Raw genomic sequence first — 16350 nt, forward strand, 5'->3', positions numbered from 1 at the left:
AAAATAACACAGACCCTGCCTTCCTCAAAAACTTGTGGTAAAGTACTTTGCAAGTTTTAATTGTGCTGATAAAACTTAAAAGCACTCAGAACATTTGCTATGAGTACATTAAATTTAGCAGATAGGATCTTTTTAGGTGTGTCTGAGAAAGCAGAACAAAACTTGAGTCAATTATGCTTCTTCCATGAAAATAAAAATGTCCAAATAATAGTCAAACTAATGTCTTCCTTTTATTTAAAGTTACCAGGACCTTTTACTTATTTATTTTTTAAATACAAAAAATTTGGTACAGACAGGCTCCCTGTGTGCCTTAAATTTCAACTATTACCAGTCATTACTTGATCTAGATATTTCCTCAGAATCATGTTTTCTCTTCCTTGAGTCCAAATTTTTGGGGTTACGCACATCCTGTATTGTTTATGGGCTTGGTTTAATTGTAATAAAAATTTCCCCATAAACCAGCGTTTAATAATTGGCTTTTGGGGGATTTCCCTGGTGGTCCAGTGGGTAAGACTCCACGCTCCCAATGCAGGGGGCCCGGGTTCGATCCTTGGTCGGGGGAACTAGATCCCACATGCATGCCGCAACTAAGAGTTCACATGCTGCAACGAAGATCCCACGTGCCACAACTAAGACCCAGCAAAAATAAATAAATATTTTTTAAAATTAAGATAAACATTAATACATATTTATATTTAATATAAATATAAATATTAAAATAAATATTTAAAATAAATGAATATTTAAATAATTTTTTTTAATGGTTTTTGGTTCATGCCTCCCACCACTCCTAACTACCCAATACCTTTCCCAATAAGAAACTTTACCTCCATTTGTCTTCTCTTTCTCACAGCTCTCTCTACTCCCACTGTGATCAAAGCAAGCTGACTTGACCTGTGGGAAACTCATTCCAAATGAAGCCTCTAAATATCTGAGTCTTCTAGCATCCTCTAGATCAATCCTCAATTATCACCGAATAATTTTTGTGAAACTTCCTCACTGTCATGTTTATATTCACCCTTTCCTATTTTGTTCTGAACCAACATATCAGGAGTTTTCATAAAGTTATTCAATGATTTTTCCATAGCTGTTTAAATGTTTCATAGCTACTTCCCTAAAATTGTACAGATAACTGTGCCTGCTATGCAAACTACAATAAAAACAAAAGTTGCACAGCTACAAAACTTGGCTTCTTTCCAGACACAACATAGTTGACTTACTTTAAAAGAACTAACATTTACTCTGAGAACAAGGTGATTTTGATAATTCAGCTTTCTGTTCAGATGAAAAGACAGTTTACAAATTTTAGAGCTTGGATAAAAGGTGCAGTGCCCCAAATCACAGTCATTTAAAGAGACACCAGCTATTATAAGCAGGTCCAAATCCTGTCAGAATGTAAACCCTTTCCAAAAAAAAGTCATTTCTTGTCTAATTATTTTAAGAGTCTTTTTAGTTGTACTATTTTTAAAGTACAGGGACATACAAATTAGCCAAAGGGTTTTTTAAGCCACTGATGCATTGAGTTTGATAAAAGTTAATCCCATATAAAATTGCAACTATAATTTTATACTGATGCTTTTCTTAGACTAGGCAGAAGTCAGAAGACTTTTCATCAGGAGGGAGATGAGAGGAGACAGCACTAGATAAAGTCTATCCCTGGCAGAGATCATCTAACAAGGGCAGTTAATGAGTATTAACCTAATTCAAGTCTAGAGCTTACCTCTACACGGTGTGTGCCATAAATAATGAAGCACTGCACTTCTTCCTTTTGACAGATAGTGTGATGGTCACAATGCCTCAAAGCAGACAGTATTTTTTTTTCTTTTCTGTTTAATTTCAATCCATTTTCTTCTATCATTGGTTAAACAATACATTACCTATTTGACAGTCAAGGTTACAATATACAATATCACTGTACTCTACACATATGAGGATTCAAGAAGATGACAATCAACAGTACATCTTAGTCTTGAAATTATACTGAAACTTATTAAACTGAAGCCCAAGTAACTGAAGTCCTCAAATGACCAGATTTTGTTGTTGTTATTGGAGCATTTAACTTTCAGGAAAAAAGTAAAACGGTAAGCCAATTTCTTGAAAGAAAGTCCAGGACATGAATTGGGATCACTATTTACATAGAGGACTGCTCACAGCTTTTCTACTTACCATCCTGGACAATAAGATGCTATGAAGAAACAATGATCCTGAAACACAATAAGATCATTCTTCAAAAAATATACTTTCAAAGAAAAATGGACTGAAGTCTTAGAAAGATTCATCTTTTCATTCAATGAATATTGATTGAATACCTACTGTGAGTCAAACACTGTTCTGGGTGGTAGGGATACAGTACTGAACAAAAGAACACAATTCCTGCCCTCAAGTAACTTACATTCCAGTAGGAGGAGAAAGACAAGCAAAATTATCTGAGAACTTAGATACTGATAAGTGCTATGAAGAAAGATATTCAATTATAAAATTAAAATGTCAAATACGTTTTTAAAGAGTAAGCTAGAATTAAACAGGAAAATTTAGTACATACAACATTTTACTACACAAAAATGACAGAAATAACAGATGTTACCGCACACACTTTCAACATCAAAGGCTGATGTTCTCTACTTGTACTACCACGTACAAGGTCACTTTGTTTAGGACCCACGAAACTGAGGGTAAAACAGAGCCTCCCATTCTTCAATCATTTTAGTTAACTAGTTTGTTATATTGCAGGATCATTTCTTATACGCCATTCCAAGAAATGAATTAGATAGATTTCTTTTTCTTCAAATCTCCTAAATTTGGGCCTTTTGGGGCTTGCTTATTAGCTTAATTCACAAATGCCTGTGTTTTAGGGCAATGAATAAATAGTAGCTGTTCTCTTTTTATTGAGAGGACAGTGAAAAAAAGATAACCTCAGTCTAATTTGGCCCATATTCCAGTTTTTATATTTCAATTAAGTCACAGGAAAAAAATATTTTTCATGTTTTCTTGAACTCAAGTCTTAGTTATTCCTTCTATCTTGTCTCACCATAGACAGTTAGTAGTGTGAGCAATATTTTTAGAAGTTGTAACCGCACAATGTAAAAATGAAAAGAAGGGCTGAAATGGGTATATTTAGGAATAGCTGCTTATTTTTCTGACATTCACTTTTCTCAGGTTAAAATTATAGCTGTTTTATGTTATATAGAAATGGTTATGGGGAATTCCCTGGTGCGTCAGTGGTTAGGACTCTGTACTTCCACTGCAGGGGGCACAGGTTCGATCCCTGGTCAGGGAACTACAATAAGATCCCACATGCCTCGGCGAAAAAAAAAGAAAAAAGAAATGGTTATGATGTTGGGGGAGGAGGACCACAGAGAGATAAAGGGAATTAGAAAGGATTTTAAAACTCTAAGTGAGGACTTCTCCGGCAGTCCAGTGGTTAAGCCGCACTTCCACTGCAGGGGGCACAGGTTCGATCCCTGGTCGGGGAACTAAGATCCCAGACCGCATATGCTGCACAGTGTGGCCAAAAAAAAAAAAAAAAAAGAAAATTATAACCCCCCCCAAAACTACAAATGAATATGGGCCTTATACATTTTAAGAAAGAATCTAGTCACATTTAATATCTATTGCCTAAAAGAATATTACCCAACATATTTTCCATTGCCTTAAAAAAAAATATGTACAGCAGCTCCACTGTTCTCAATGGTATTACCATGAAAAAGCTGAGGATGATAAAATCAGGGAAATTACTTTCGTGGTTAAAATCCTACACAGATACACATGAAGAAACTCATAGACTTCTGTTACTAAAAGCTGTATTTGTTTTTTCTTCATTAACCAAAATTTGCAAATCATGGTTTCATCATACAAGAAATAACTTTTTACCCCACATATTTACGAGGTGGTTTTCTACTTATAGCAAATACTTCTTCCATATACACAAATACTCCAAGAAAAGAGTAAAACTGTTTCCCTTTTTAATATAAAAAAGCTACTTCTCTTTTTTGTCAATAATATAAAGTTCCATTTAATAAAGGCCACACTTAAGGCTCTAATGGATTCCCTTTTATATGTTCCTCATTGAGGATCAAGGAATGGGGTGGGGGGTTGGAGGTACATAACTCAGAAACATACACTTGATATTTTTTAATTGTTTAAGTACCGTAACACCAGTTACATTTTATTAGAAGTTCTACTTAAAACTACATAAGATATTTTCATTACACTTAAAAGTAGAAGAGGATGAACTACCATTAATATGTATGTGCTATCAAGGGTAATTATTCTCTATTATCCTATATCCAATTACCCTATATTCAAGGGATATAATGATAAAAGTCTCAATTAAAAAAAACAAATGCAAAGGTTAAATGATAGAATCATGACTTGCAGAAGAGGAATTAAAAGTGGAATAACAATTTATAGTGGCCCTGTCCCCATGCTCATAATTCACAGATGGTAGAACAGAAACACTTGGGTGGTGTGAACTGCTGTAACAGGTGGAAATAATACCTGTGTGCACAGCAGCTAAATCACAGTGATCCAGCTCTATCAATAAAGGCAGCAAGCACTTCAACAGGCTCACTGGTTCTACCACTTTTTCTTGTCTAGATGCAGATTCTGACTCCAGAAGCCCCCAAGTTCATCCAACAGCAGTGCAACCAGATCTTGCTTTGGAAAATCTCTCAGCAGGGAACTCTCCTGGGGTGTATTTCATCAGACTGCTACTTCCAACTCTGCCAGGAAACAAGCTCGCAAAAGGCTTCCTATCAAACAGCTCTGCCCTCAGCACTTCAGACATTCCCAGCCGTGTCTTGTGGCCTAATCATGATTCATGTTCCTTCTCAGACTTATCTTTCTTTGCCTGATGTGACTTCAAAAACATATTTTAAACAAAATAAATTGTAGTAGTAATTAAAATAAAAGATAACAAATCTCAAGAGTACTTTAAACAATCTCCATCAGATTTGGGAGGCTGCACTGTGCCAGGCTGTCCTTAAGGACACGCGCTCCGTGGCAGGCCACCTGTCACTGGCCCAAGGTCACATACTGGGAGGAAAGATGCTGATCAAGAAGGCAGAAGAACTAGTCCCGTTGTGGTCTCTGCCACATAACCATGAGCAAGTTACTTAACAACTCTTTGTCTCTGTTCACCATCTGTAAAATTAAGATGGATACGAGTACCTCACTCATAGGATTGTTGGGGATCAAAATAAGCAAAAACATTAAAAGCACTTAAAACAATGTTTCATACACAATAAGTGCTCAAGTAATATTAACTCTTATTATCAGAGTTTAAGTCCCCTTAAACAGTATAAAATTTCATATTACATATTCTGTAGTATAGAAAATTCTACACTTAAATGCTTCCTTCACTAATGGGGCTTTCTCTTTGGCAATTTTTCTTTCTCTTTCTTTCCTTTTAAAATAAATTATTAAAAAAAATACAACAATTGGATTGCTTTTCTTTAGGAAAATGGCAATGGCTCAAAGGAAAAGTAGAGTGTCGTTGAGGGAAAAGTGTTAAACCTGCAGCTGAAAGACCTGAACTCTAGCTGGGGGCTGTCACTTGCTAGTTGCCCCAGCCAGGCCCAGGGGGTACTGTAATGGACAGTGAAGTCTGCACTCTAGCAATGGGTCACACATATTGTACAAATAATAATATGGAGTTTTAGATATAGTCTTCATTATTAAACATGCTTCATTTTTCTTTCTGTTATCCTACTGCAATATAGAATTTAGAAGTGTTCTTTTCCTTAAGTCACCATTCAAACATAAATCTGACTTCAAAATACGTGCCAGAAATAAAAGTACAAACAAATATGCATTTGCAAAATATGGGTGAGAATTAAGGTTATTTTCTAGATGATTCACTCCAAACTCTGGGAGGAAGAGAAAGGGTATTATAGGGAATATCTTTATTCTCAGTGGTATAGCTGTGAACTTAATTGGCTGACTTAATGACAACACCTTGAGTCATTTTTCTCCAATCCATCTTTCTCAGTAAATTATTCCAACCAATGAACAAATTTACATGATGAAAAAGAAAACGGAAATGACTAAAGAAAAATAACTCTGTACTACAACAAGTGTCCTGCATCAGGACCTCCCCTTGGTCTGGACACTGCCCATCTTTGGTCCACTCCATCTCTGAGATGGTGGGAGGAGGAAGGAAGTCAATTAACTCAGGATTAAATTAAATATACGTAAAGCATCTACTACAGTGCTAGGCACCTTGTCAGTACCCAACAGAAAGCTATTGTTACTATCCCGTATCATATATGAAAGAAACAAAATCCAGAGAAGTTAAGTTGGTTTCCTTGGGCCACACAGGTAGTATACAGGGATTTGAACCCATATTCAACTAGCACCAAAACTCCACCTTGTTGCCTACAAAACCCCGTGCTTTGCCAACTGCAGTTGAATTTGATAGTTGGTACAAAGTTCAATCTGCTAAAAATCCACTTGATATCGAAATTAGTTTGTTAAGTCAAAGTCTGAGCCGTCTAAATAATTGTAACATGACTGAGCAAAGACAAGTTGTTTTTATATTCACAAGGAAATGAGCTGTTTCCACCCAGCATGAAATTACTTGTGTATTTTCTTAGCCTGCTCAGTTAAAGCTTGTTCAAAATAACACAATTACTCTGTCCTATTTATAAATAAAAACTCTGCACACCTGTTAGTGATTTCATTTGGACGATCTATATAAGGTGGCACAAACCCTTGATAGAAGTTATTTCTATAACATGTTGCTACTTCTCATATAGGATTTGTGACATGCATGTTTCATCTAGTGAAATTAACATCTTTTCTTTTTTTCTTTTTTCTTTTTTTTTTTTTTTGAAATTAACATCTTAAGCTGATTCTTAAGAATTTAAATTGCCTCTGGGTATCCTGTCAGTTCATTAAAAGATAAATCCAAGTGACATTTATTTATGAACAAACTGCTTGGAGAACCAAATAGGAAAATATTTGCTAAACCAACATATTGTTAAGACAGTGATATGAGCAAAGGCTTTGTTAACAGAAAAGAAAATGCCATGTTCAGGTAGGGTGTGTATCTGACAAGACGAATGAAGTACAGCGCTCAACAACTGGCCGGGGGATTTGGTTAATGCATGAAGGAAATATGAGTCATCCACTCATTCACTGGAGAACTGTCACATACCTACTGCCTAGGTGGGCACAAAGGTGCTGTTTGGTAGGGAAGACAGACTTGGATCTACCGTCAGAGGTACAATAAAGGAACTACCATTCACAACCTCCTCCCTTTCCTCCTTGAAGGGAGATTTTTGTTCCTTAACATTAATTGTCCAAGTGAGGAAATGAATACACCATATGGCCTTTCTTGAGATCTAAAGATAAAGGCCATTCAAAACAGGCATTTGCAGGGGAAGTGGGGGAGGAGTGATACTTCAGAGGCAAATTATTTTCTTAAAAATATGAAGGTCTTGAATTTTTCACAAATTTTCCATCCTACCACCACCTTCACTCTGGAGAAAAGAAAGATTAGGGAAGAAAGATCCTGTTAAGCCGAGAGAAGGGGAAAGATTGCCTCATGCAAGAGGCTTCTAGGCCCACAGCCTGAGCTCATAGACGACTGAAAGAGGGGTGTATCCGAGACCCACCTGAAGTCGTATGCAAAATTCTGCATTTTGATCAGAGTCTCAAAGGGGTCCATGTCATTTATAATTTTAAAAGTTAAAGTTCAAGCAGAAGTGTGACAGATACAAACTCAAATTCTGGCTCTTCTGCATATTAGCTGTATGATTGCCCAGATTTGCACAGCAAATCACCCAATTTTTCAGAACTTCAGTTTCCTCCTTTTAAAATGGAAAAGATAATGCCCAACTCATTGTGAGGATTAAATGAGATAAGGCATGTCAAGCTTTCAGCATGACAATGTTCATCCACCCACAAGGAGGACAGCAGAAAGCTGTTAGAGCGTCTAGCATTATACGGAATTAGATCTGAAACCATATACACCAAGAACAATGACAGAACTTAGACAGAGCCCCTAAAACACCATCAGTTCCCCATGTCTGCCATTTTGTAACAACTCACAAACCTCCCCATATGAGCAAATTTCTCTCAATTCCATACGGTCATGAGACCACACTATTATGACAGACCATTGGTGACAGAGATTCAAGGACATCTCCAATGTCTCTTAGGTGAAAAATCCAGCACTGGGAGAAAAACATCTCAGACTATTATCCCTTAAATTTATTAGAAATTAAGTGAAGGTTGAATATTCCATTTCTTTAAGTAAACAGGTGTCCAAATTCTGTAATAACTTGTGTGCTAATACATTATTCTAAAATGCATAATATCTCCATGTTTATATGTATAACCCCTCTACTTATTTATATGACTAGTTATTAATTATCTAGACCAAGTAAGAAAAGTTACAGAAAATCTAAAATCAAGAAAAATTCTTGCTCATTTATAATCAGGTTTGGACTTTGGAAAGCTTTCTTTATCTAGGTAGAGAGGCCAATCTAAGATTTACATTTGCTTCAGATGGTCCAATAGATCTAACCAAACTATTTACTAATCCTTGTCTATACGTCAATCTTACCTGTTCTATAACATACATACCTGAATGAATAACTACTCAGCCCAAAGGTTAAAAAGTTTGCAGGTATTATACTCTTCCCTTACACATATTTCAGCTATTTTTAGAGTCCAAATGAAAACAGCTAGTACAGAAGGAAATGCGCATGAAATTCTTGAGGTCTGCTCAGATAACAGTCAAGATAGGTCAGTGGATATTTGGAATACCTAAGACACTGATTTAAAATAAAACACTCTGAGGGCCAAGAACACTTTCTAAAGTTGTGCTTGAGAGTAATGGTTTGTATTAAGTGCTTGATTCCTCTCTATTCCAACAAATCCCTTAGCCAAAAAATTTCTCCATTCGTCAGAAAACATTATAAGAACCTGTTCAAAGTTCAGCAGAGAAGTTGACACTCCCCTGCTAGAGCAATCTTACCTCAGAGAGTCTCTAAAACCCTTTTTCTAAGTATTTCAGAAGAAGGCCCAAAATGAAAAAGAAATAAAATCTAATGAAGAAAGGTTCTTTTCTACCTCTGTTCAAAGTTGGTAAATGTTCAACTCTCTCCAGGAAATAAAATCATACAGCAAATAAAGGCTGACTTAACTGAACTGCAGTCTGTGCTTATCAGTCTAAATTCAAAACAAGAACCTTAATTTTTAAACCAAGTAGGCACTGATTCAGCAACCATGTACTATGAGGTACAAGGCACTATTCCAGACGCTGGTGATACCACAGTCCTGCTCTGATGGAGTTTACATTCCAAAGGATAAAAACTTGACATATGTGTGATGCACTTCAAATACAATTTTAAAAACATTTTCTGAATATCTGTGGTAAACCACAACACAGTAACCAAATATCAAAGCCTATAATTATAATTTTAAAATGAGAGGCCAAAGTAAGAACTTCTAAGTTTTGTTAGACTTTTCAACTTATTCATCAAAATGCTTTGGAGGTAATCTTAGGGGTGGCTTAGGATCAATCTCAATTTCAAACCTGTTATTTGAAAAAGTTATGTATGTATGCCATACATGCAGACAACAATGAGGATCCTCCTTCCCCTCTACACAAAACACTCAGAAATAGCTGAAAGAAAACTGCCCTCTAAAATTTAAGTTATAAAACTAACACATAATGTGTGTGTTATCATATCATAGCAGAAGCACGAAAAAGTAACCTTCAAAAGGTTTCCAGGATTTTTTTTTTTTTTTTGGCCACACCACATGGCTTACAGGATCTTAGTTCCCCAACCAGGGATCGAACCCAGACCACCGCAGTGAAAGTGCCAAGTCCTAACCACTGGACGGTCAGGGAATTCCCCAAAAGGTTTCCAGGATTTTTAAAACGTCCCTGTTTCCTAACTGGAGATTTTAAAACTTAAAATAAAAACTCCAACCAAATGTAAATTTAAGCTGAATAAGGACATTAAGATAAAGATTAAGATATATAAGAAATAATATTTTACAATGAATCTAATTAAAACCCATGACAGCATGATTAAAATGTGATTATCAAATGTAATATGATTTAAAAAGAATTCTTGAAAAAGACATACCCTAAAGAAAAAATATAAACCTTAATCCAAAATCTCATAAAAAAATTTTTTTTTGTTTAAATCCTAGGGGTTAGGTTGAGGGCAAGAGGGAAGAAACAGAGAAGTAAAACCTATCAGAGAAGTAAAAACCTACTGAAGCTCTATTTGAAGGCAATGAGGCAGTGACATTGTACAAATTAATTTCAGCTGGCATGAAAATAGAGGTTCAAATATGACTGCTAAATTACAATGGTATACTAAAATTTTAAGTTTAGCAATGTAAGAAGTGCAATTACCAGTGGCTGCTATACTTATTTGTACTATAAGAAATACGTTTTATAAGTTTTATAAAACAAGCATGTATTCTCTTAGTAAAAGGAAGAAACAAAGATATTTACAAAAGCAAGAAAAGAGTTAATTTGAAGAGGTCAGTCACCACAATGTGGAAATGGGAGTCACAAATAACAATAACAGTGCTGAAGAATAACACTTACTGAGTTTCCTAAATACTAGGTCCTCTATTAAATGTTTTACATTTAAGATTGTATCCTCACAACCACTGTCAAATAGACATTATTATAATCCCCAATTTACAGATGAAAAACCATTGGACTTGGGGAATTAAGTAAGGTGCCCAACGTCACACAACTGGTAAGCGGCAGCTGGGATCCAAACCCAGGTGTTTCTAATCCAACTGGCAAATGTCTTAACCACTCTATTAAACAGCCTTCTCAAGAGGCCAGTAGAGGCAGTGCCCACCCTAGCACAGCCCAGAAAGGATACACAGAGGAACTTGTCTGGTCCGTGAGGCAGTACTACTCCCCTTATGAAGATATGGAAGGTTTTCTGGGCAATTTCCCTTCTCTGATTCCATGCTCACCAAGCAATTTCTGGTTTGCTCCAGCTCCCACATGGCCTGCCTAAAGGGAGATCATGGCCTGGCCAGAGGGCACACATTCTTGGGGCCCCTGGTAGTTCCAAATCTCATCGTAAATTACTGAACTTGCAACCTGGTTTTACAAATTCCCAATGAGCTGGGGTAATGCAGGTCTTACTCTCTGAAACAGGTTCTTAAGGCTGACCACCTCATTCTAGATTGTGATATTCTTTCAAACACACACTGCCCAGCTGATACACTCCTCTCTCACCACCTCCATCAAACCTCTCTAACATATACTTTCAAAATTAGAAAGTTTTCTAATTCCCCTTAAATTCTGTAAAGACTCCCATAGCTTCCCTTGAAAAAGTGTTATGAAACTCAAAGAATGATATGCAAGGAATTTCAACAGCTCTGAGAGGACGGTGCTGTAATGACCAGCAATATTTCCCTGCAGCAATCATTTTTTTCCCCCCATTTTTAAAAGCCACTTTTCCACAGTTCAAACATGGTGGGTTTAGAAAAAAGTTGACAATCTAAGTTAACTATATTGGATACAAATATATTAACCTTTTTGTTTTTAGTTCCTTAATGTATTATCAAATACCTCACACAGTCAAAAAACAATGAAGACTGACAAGCATCATTTAACCACACATTCAGCTTAAGTAATAAAATATTACCCATATAGTTGAAGCTGCCAGGTACAGCATTATAATGGTATTATCGTATAGCCCTTATAATTGTCATAATAGAAGTGAAATGTTATTCAACGAAGCAAGGAAAGTAAAGATCTTTCCCCCCAGCTTAAATTTGGGCAGTAGCAAAGCTTATCAGCCAAATCTACATGCTATGATAATTCTGAGTTTTCTTGACGGGAGAACGTTGCAAGATAACATACCACTCTCTCTTGGTATGAATCTCCTAAGTGATGTATGGACACAAACTAAGAACAGGTGTTGCCCTGACTCAGATGATTTCTAAACAGTCACTGGGCAAGATTAGGCCTGGGCCTAAGCCATCTGTTTACATGCTACAGAGCAGAGCTTCTAACCATGACTGTCCTTAAATGTTGGAAACAGTGGGATGGCCTGTCCAGGGGCAAGATATTCTCTAGGGACCACACCTGTTCCCATTTAGAGCACTCTTCCCTTCTGTTAAAAATCAGTCTCATTATATACCCATAGCTGTATGAAGTTGCTTGTTCCTGAGTCTGATAACCTCAAACAAGGGATGGCAACTTCTCTGGGCTTCTTGACTAACAGAGAAGCAAAGCAATGCCTGTGGGTTCAGTTCAACCTGTATTTATTAAGCCCATTCCACGTCTAGTACTTTGGGTACAAAAATAAATTAACCACAGTTCCTCAAGCAGTTGACTCTAGTGGTTGTAGGCAGACCTGGTGCATGAGGAAGAAATTATAGGAAAAAGAAACCAAAATAGGAAAAAAGGAAAAATGGGTGAAGGAAGCAAAAAAGATGGAATGAATGCAAGTCAGCAGGACCAGTCACTGAGGTCGGCGCTCCTGGTTTACTTTCTCCTTGGGCCGCTCCATTTCAGTTTCCTTCTAAGGTTCTCCCTCTGTTCAACCCCAAGGGGTATGCTACATCTTCTTCTTCTCTCATACCCTCTCCCAGGTTAACTGGCCTAGGCTGAGGATTCCCAAATCTCTTTCCTCCAGCCTGGATCTCTCACCTGCACTCCAGACCTGCACATACTCTGCCTGCTCAACGTCCCCAGGTGGCACCTCAAACTCAGTACGTCTGAAACTGAACTCACCACACACCTCTCCCAGCTCCCCTCAAACCTGCTCTTCCTTTTGTGTGTTGTCCCTCAGTTATATAGTCCCCACCATTTACTGGAAACCTTAGGATCCACCTGGACCCCGGCTAGTCCCTCCCCATTACTTGATAGGTAGGTCCTGAATATCTCCAGATGCCACTCACTTCTCTCCAGCCCCATCTAAACCCAAGTGACTACCATCTGCACCACAACTCTACTCCTTTCTAGTCATTCTCCAGAGGGTTCACGCTTCATAAAAACAATCACACCACACGCCTATTTAAAAACTCTTCACTAACTTCCCCACTACTTTCAGGACAAGCCTAAACCCTTTAACAAGAACCCCGCGTTAGGTGGCCCCTGCTCTACAACCTTTCCTCTGCCTGTGTCTTGGGCCTTGTGCTATTGGCATAGTCTTTTCCAGCCCTTGAGAGGACCACCCTGCCCCATCTTCAGGTCCCAGCTCAGACATCACTCACCCTGGGAAGCCTTCCCTTTGCTGCCTCTCCCGGCTGTCTACAGCACCCTCTACTTCCCCCATCATCGCATGCATCACGCCTGCTTTCTTACTGGTATCAACAGTAGGGTGAGCTCCTAGGACATATGAGCTTGGCACTTAATAAGTCTTTAATAAAGACTGATCAAATGATTGGATGCTCACCAGGGGCACAGTTTACCTATTCCTGACTTTTTATGAACTACAACATTAGCAGGATTTCCAGTCAAGACTACAACATAGGCATTTAAGTGAAATAACCCGTTTTTCCATCTTTCTCTTACCCCAGAACCAGGCAGCCAAAGACTGGAAGGGACCTGGGTTTAATTAGAGCCCTTTTCTTCACAGGCCTTACACAGCATTTTAAATTTAAGACACTATATGGATACTTGAGGACTTCACAACGTCCTACAGACTGGATTAGGGGTTTTCCAGGGCAAACTTCCCTATGATTACTGTAACAGACTATAGTTATTAGAGCTATGGCTTTACATGCACATTAAATCACAACCACAGGCACCACTGTTATCCCATGGTTCAGATGAAGGAACCAGAGCTCAGACAGGTCACATAACTCACGTAATGTTAAACAACTAATTGATGAAGAAACCAGAATTCAAACCGAGGCAATATGTCTCTCGAATTTTGGCTTGGCCTGTGCAAAACAATCAATGAATGTTGAATGAATGAATGAAGTCAGTAAACTGTACTAGATCAGGACGACCCATGTGGGATTACACCAGAAGACCAGAACTACTTGGATAATCCAAATGCATTCCTTTTTTTTTTTTTTTTTTAAACGTGGCTTAAAACAACCATTTTATTTTGCTCACAGTTCTGTGAGTCAGGAATTTGGGAATGACTTGGCTGAGTGTCAGCTGGATGGCTGGGGGCTGAAAGGATCCATTTCCAAGACGGCTTCTTCACTCAGATTCCAAAGTGCATTCCTATCTCATTCTGGATAACATTTGGGGGGAACATATAAACATTTTCAAAACTCAGGCATTGGTAATTCTCTTACGGGGCACAGCCAAGGAAAGACCTCTTTGCTCTGTATTATTCCTTTCTGGTGGGGAGAAGGGCTTACAGGCTCATACTTTGAGAAGACACAGCCAGCGTGCACGACAGTAGCTGGGAAGTAAGGAACAAAGCCCGCCCAGAGAAGCCTGCAGCCTTTCCTGGGGCTTACCTCCCGCAGCTCCAGTCTCTGGGCCACAGCCTCCAGGCTCTCCTGGCCAGTGCTCTCCACCGACAGCGTGAACTCTACAAACTCATTGTTAAGCAGCTGGATCCGGGCAACCAGGCAGCTCTTGCTGGATACCGTGTAGCGCCGGGTGCGTTTTAGTTTCAATCCAAATGGCAGTGGCATCTTCTTCTCCCTTCAAGAGTTGGAGGGGTGAAAAGGGAAGAGCACCGCCACCAATCCAGGGGTGGTAATGGCGAGAGAAAGCGATCCTGTCCTGAAGGGAGGAGTACTGTACAGTCTCCGGCTGTTCACCCAGCAGCTGCTGCCGCCATTAAAAAGCAACTGAGTCTCCAAAGACCAGGTGATGGGAGCACCCACGCCAGTGCTGGGGAAAGAGGAACACCGGTTACATAGGCAATAGTAACTCTGGGCTTTGTTTTCAAAAATAAAAATCAATAAAGCTGTATCTAAGCTTTCCCTCTCTTCTGGAAAAATAAGGCATTAGCAGGATCTGGGAGGCAGTGGGGAAGTTTATCATCAGAGCTGTGTTACGCCGTGGGTCAGATTCCACCCCTCACTCAATCCCACAGATAGTGGTGACAACGTGTGGCTAACTTCAGGATTAAATGAGATAATGGCTGACACTACTATATCCCCAAATTTAGTAGCTAGCATTAGTGGTCCTTTTTCTATTTTAGATAAAGTTTTGTTTTTTCATAGTTAACTGTTTCTGGCTCCCCGATACTCCAAATGTTAGGGTTCTTTAGTCCTTAAGTGAGATAATTGCAAAAAACCTCCAAAAGAGCTACGTTCAAGTCTCAATCCCAATTAGGCAAATTAACCCTGAACCCGAATGGAATAATCCCCTGTAACACATGGCAGCTGTAAGGTTCAAACGAGTTGAACACTTAACAAGCATTTGTAGAACTCTCTGGTTTATAAATATTTACGTCACCAAATCGATTTATTTATAAACAAATTATAAGACCCTACAAATGCTTGTTATTGGATTACCACCAGACGCGTGGAAGTTCTGAAAAGCGTGGCCCTGGCCCCGGCCCCTCTCCGGATGGGGACGCCTAAAGAGGCAGTGAGCCTTCACCTAAGCGGGGCCGCAGCCCAGAAGAGGAGAGGGGCGAGGCCCTTAAACGCCCTCCCGAGTTAATGCGGGGAGGACGCTGCTCAACACGCCCGTGAGGCCAAGAGGACAAGGGATAGCTCCGCCTCCTCCCTCGTCCTCCCCCCAAGGAAAAGCAGGCGGCGTTGCCCGAGCAACCCACAGCCTCTGAGGCTCCGGAACCCTCCGCCTGTGGCCGCGTTTCCGGACGGATGCTCTAGGAGAGTACAGGCTCCCGCTGATGCCGGAGGGAACACTTAAAGGACCCGGCTAGAGCCCCGGAGGCGAAGGGGAGGTTTGGGCGGAGTCCATTTGAATCCCGATTTGGAGCTTCAGGACCCCCGCCAAAATACGCGACTTAAAACTTTTCTAAACAACACCCGTTGGTGGTACCTCCTGGGCGGAAGCAAACTGGCCTTGAGCGGCAGCTTGGAACTTTTACATTGGCTGGATTTTTTTTTTTCCCCTAAACGAGTCGACAAAATCCCGGATAGTTCCAGAATCCCGGGACGGTTCCCACCCTCCGTTATCTTCTGAACAGAGGCTTCCCCCGAGGATGAATCGTTTGGCAAGGCTCGGCCGCAGCTGGTTACCCTGAACTTGGGCCGGGAACCGCGCGGAGGGGCAAGGGCAGCTCCCGACCCTCTCATCTGGCGGACACAGAACCCAGGCCTCGGGAGAAGCGGCTTTCTCAGCCTCACACTAGGACGGGCTGAGTTGGGAACCGATCCCAGATTCCTCATTCCCAGCCCTCTGCTCTTTTCCGCTTTTTCTACTGCGTCTCAGCCCCAGAGGTGATGGGCACTCAGGGC

At 39.6% G+C, this 16350-nt stretch overlaps 1 protein-coding gene across 1 annotated transcript in view; it reads right to left on the minus strand.

Moving 5' to 3' along the window:
- PTPN21 (protein tyrosine phosphatase non-receptor type 21) overlaps positions 1 to 16350 on the minus strand; it is a 64204-nt gene that overhangs the window by 45366 nt on the left and 2488 nt on the right. Inside the window, exon 2 of the mRNA XM_061181150.1 lies at positions 14425 to 14806. Within this exon, the coding sequence (XP_061037133.1) occupies positions 14425 to 14604 (180 nt within the window). The 5' untranslated portion in view covers positions 14605 to 14806. The remainder of the gene's footprint in view (positions 1 to 14424; positions 14807 to 16350) is intronic.

Source organism: Eubalaena glacialis, chromosome 2, assembly GCF_028564815.1.
Source record: "Eubalaena glacialis isolate mEubGla1 chromosome 2, mEubGla1.1.hap2.+ XY, whole genome shotgun sequence".
NCBI lineage: Eukaryota > Metazoa > Chordata > Mammalia > Artiodactyla > Balaenidae > Eubalaena > Eubalaena glacialis.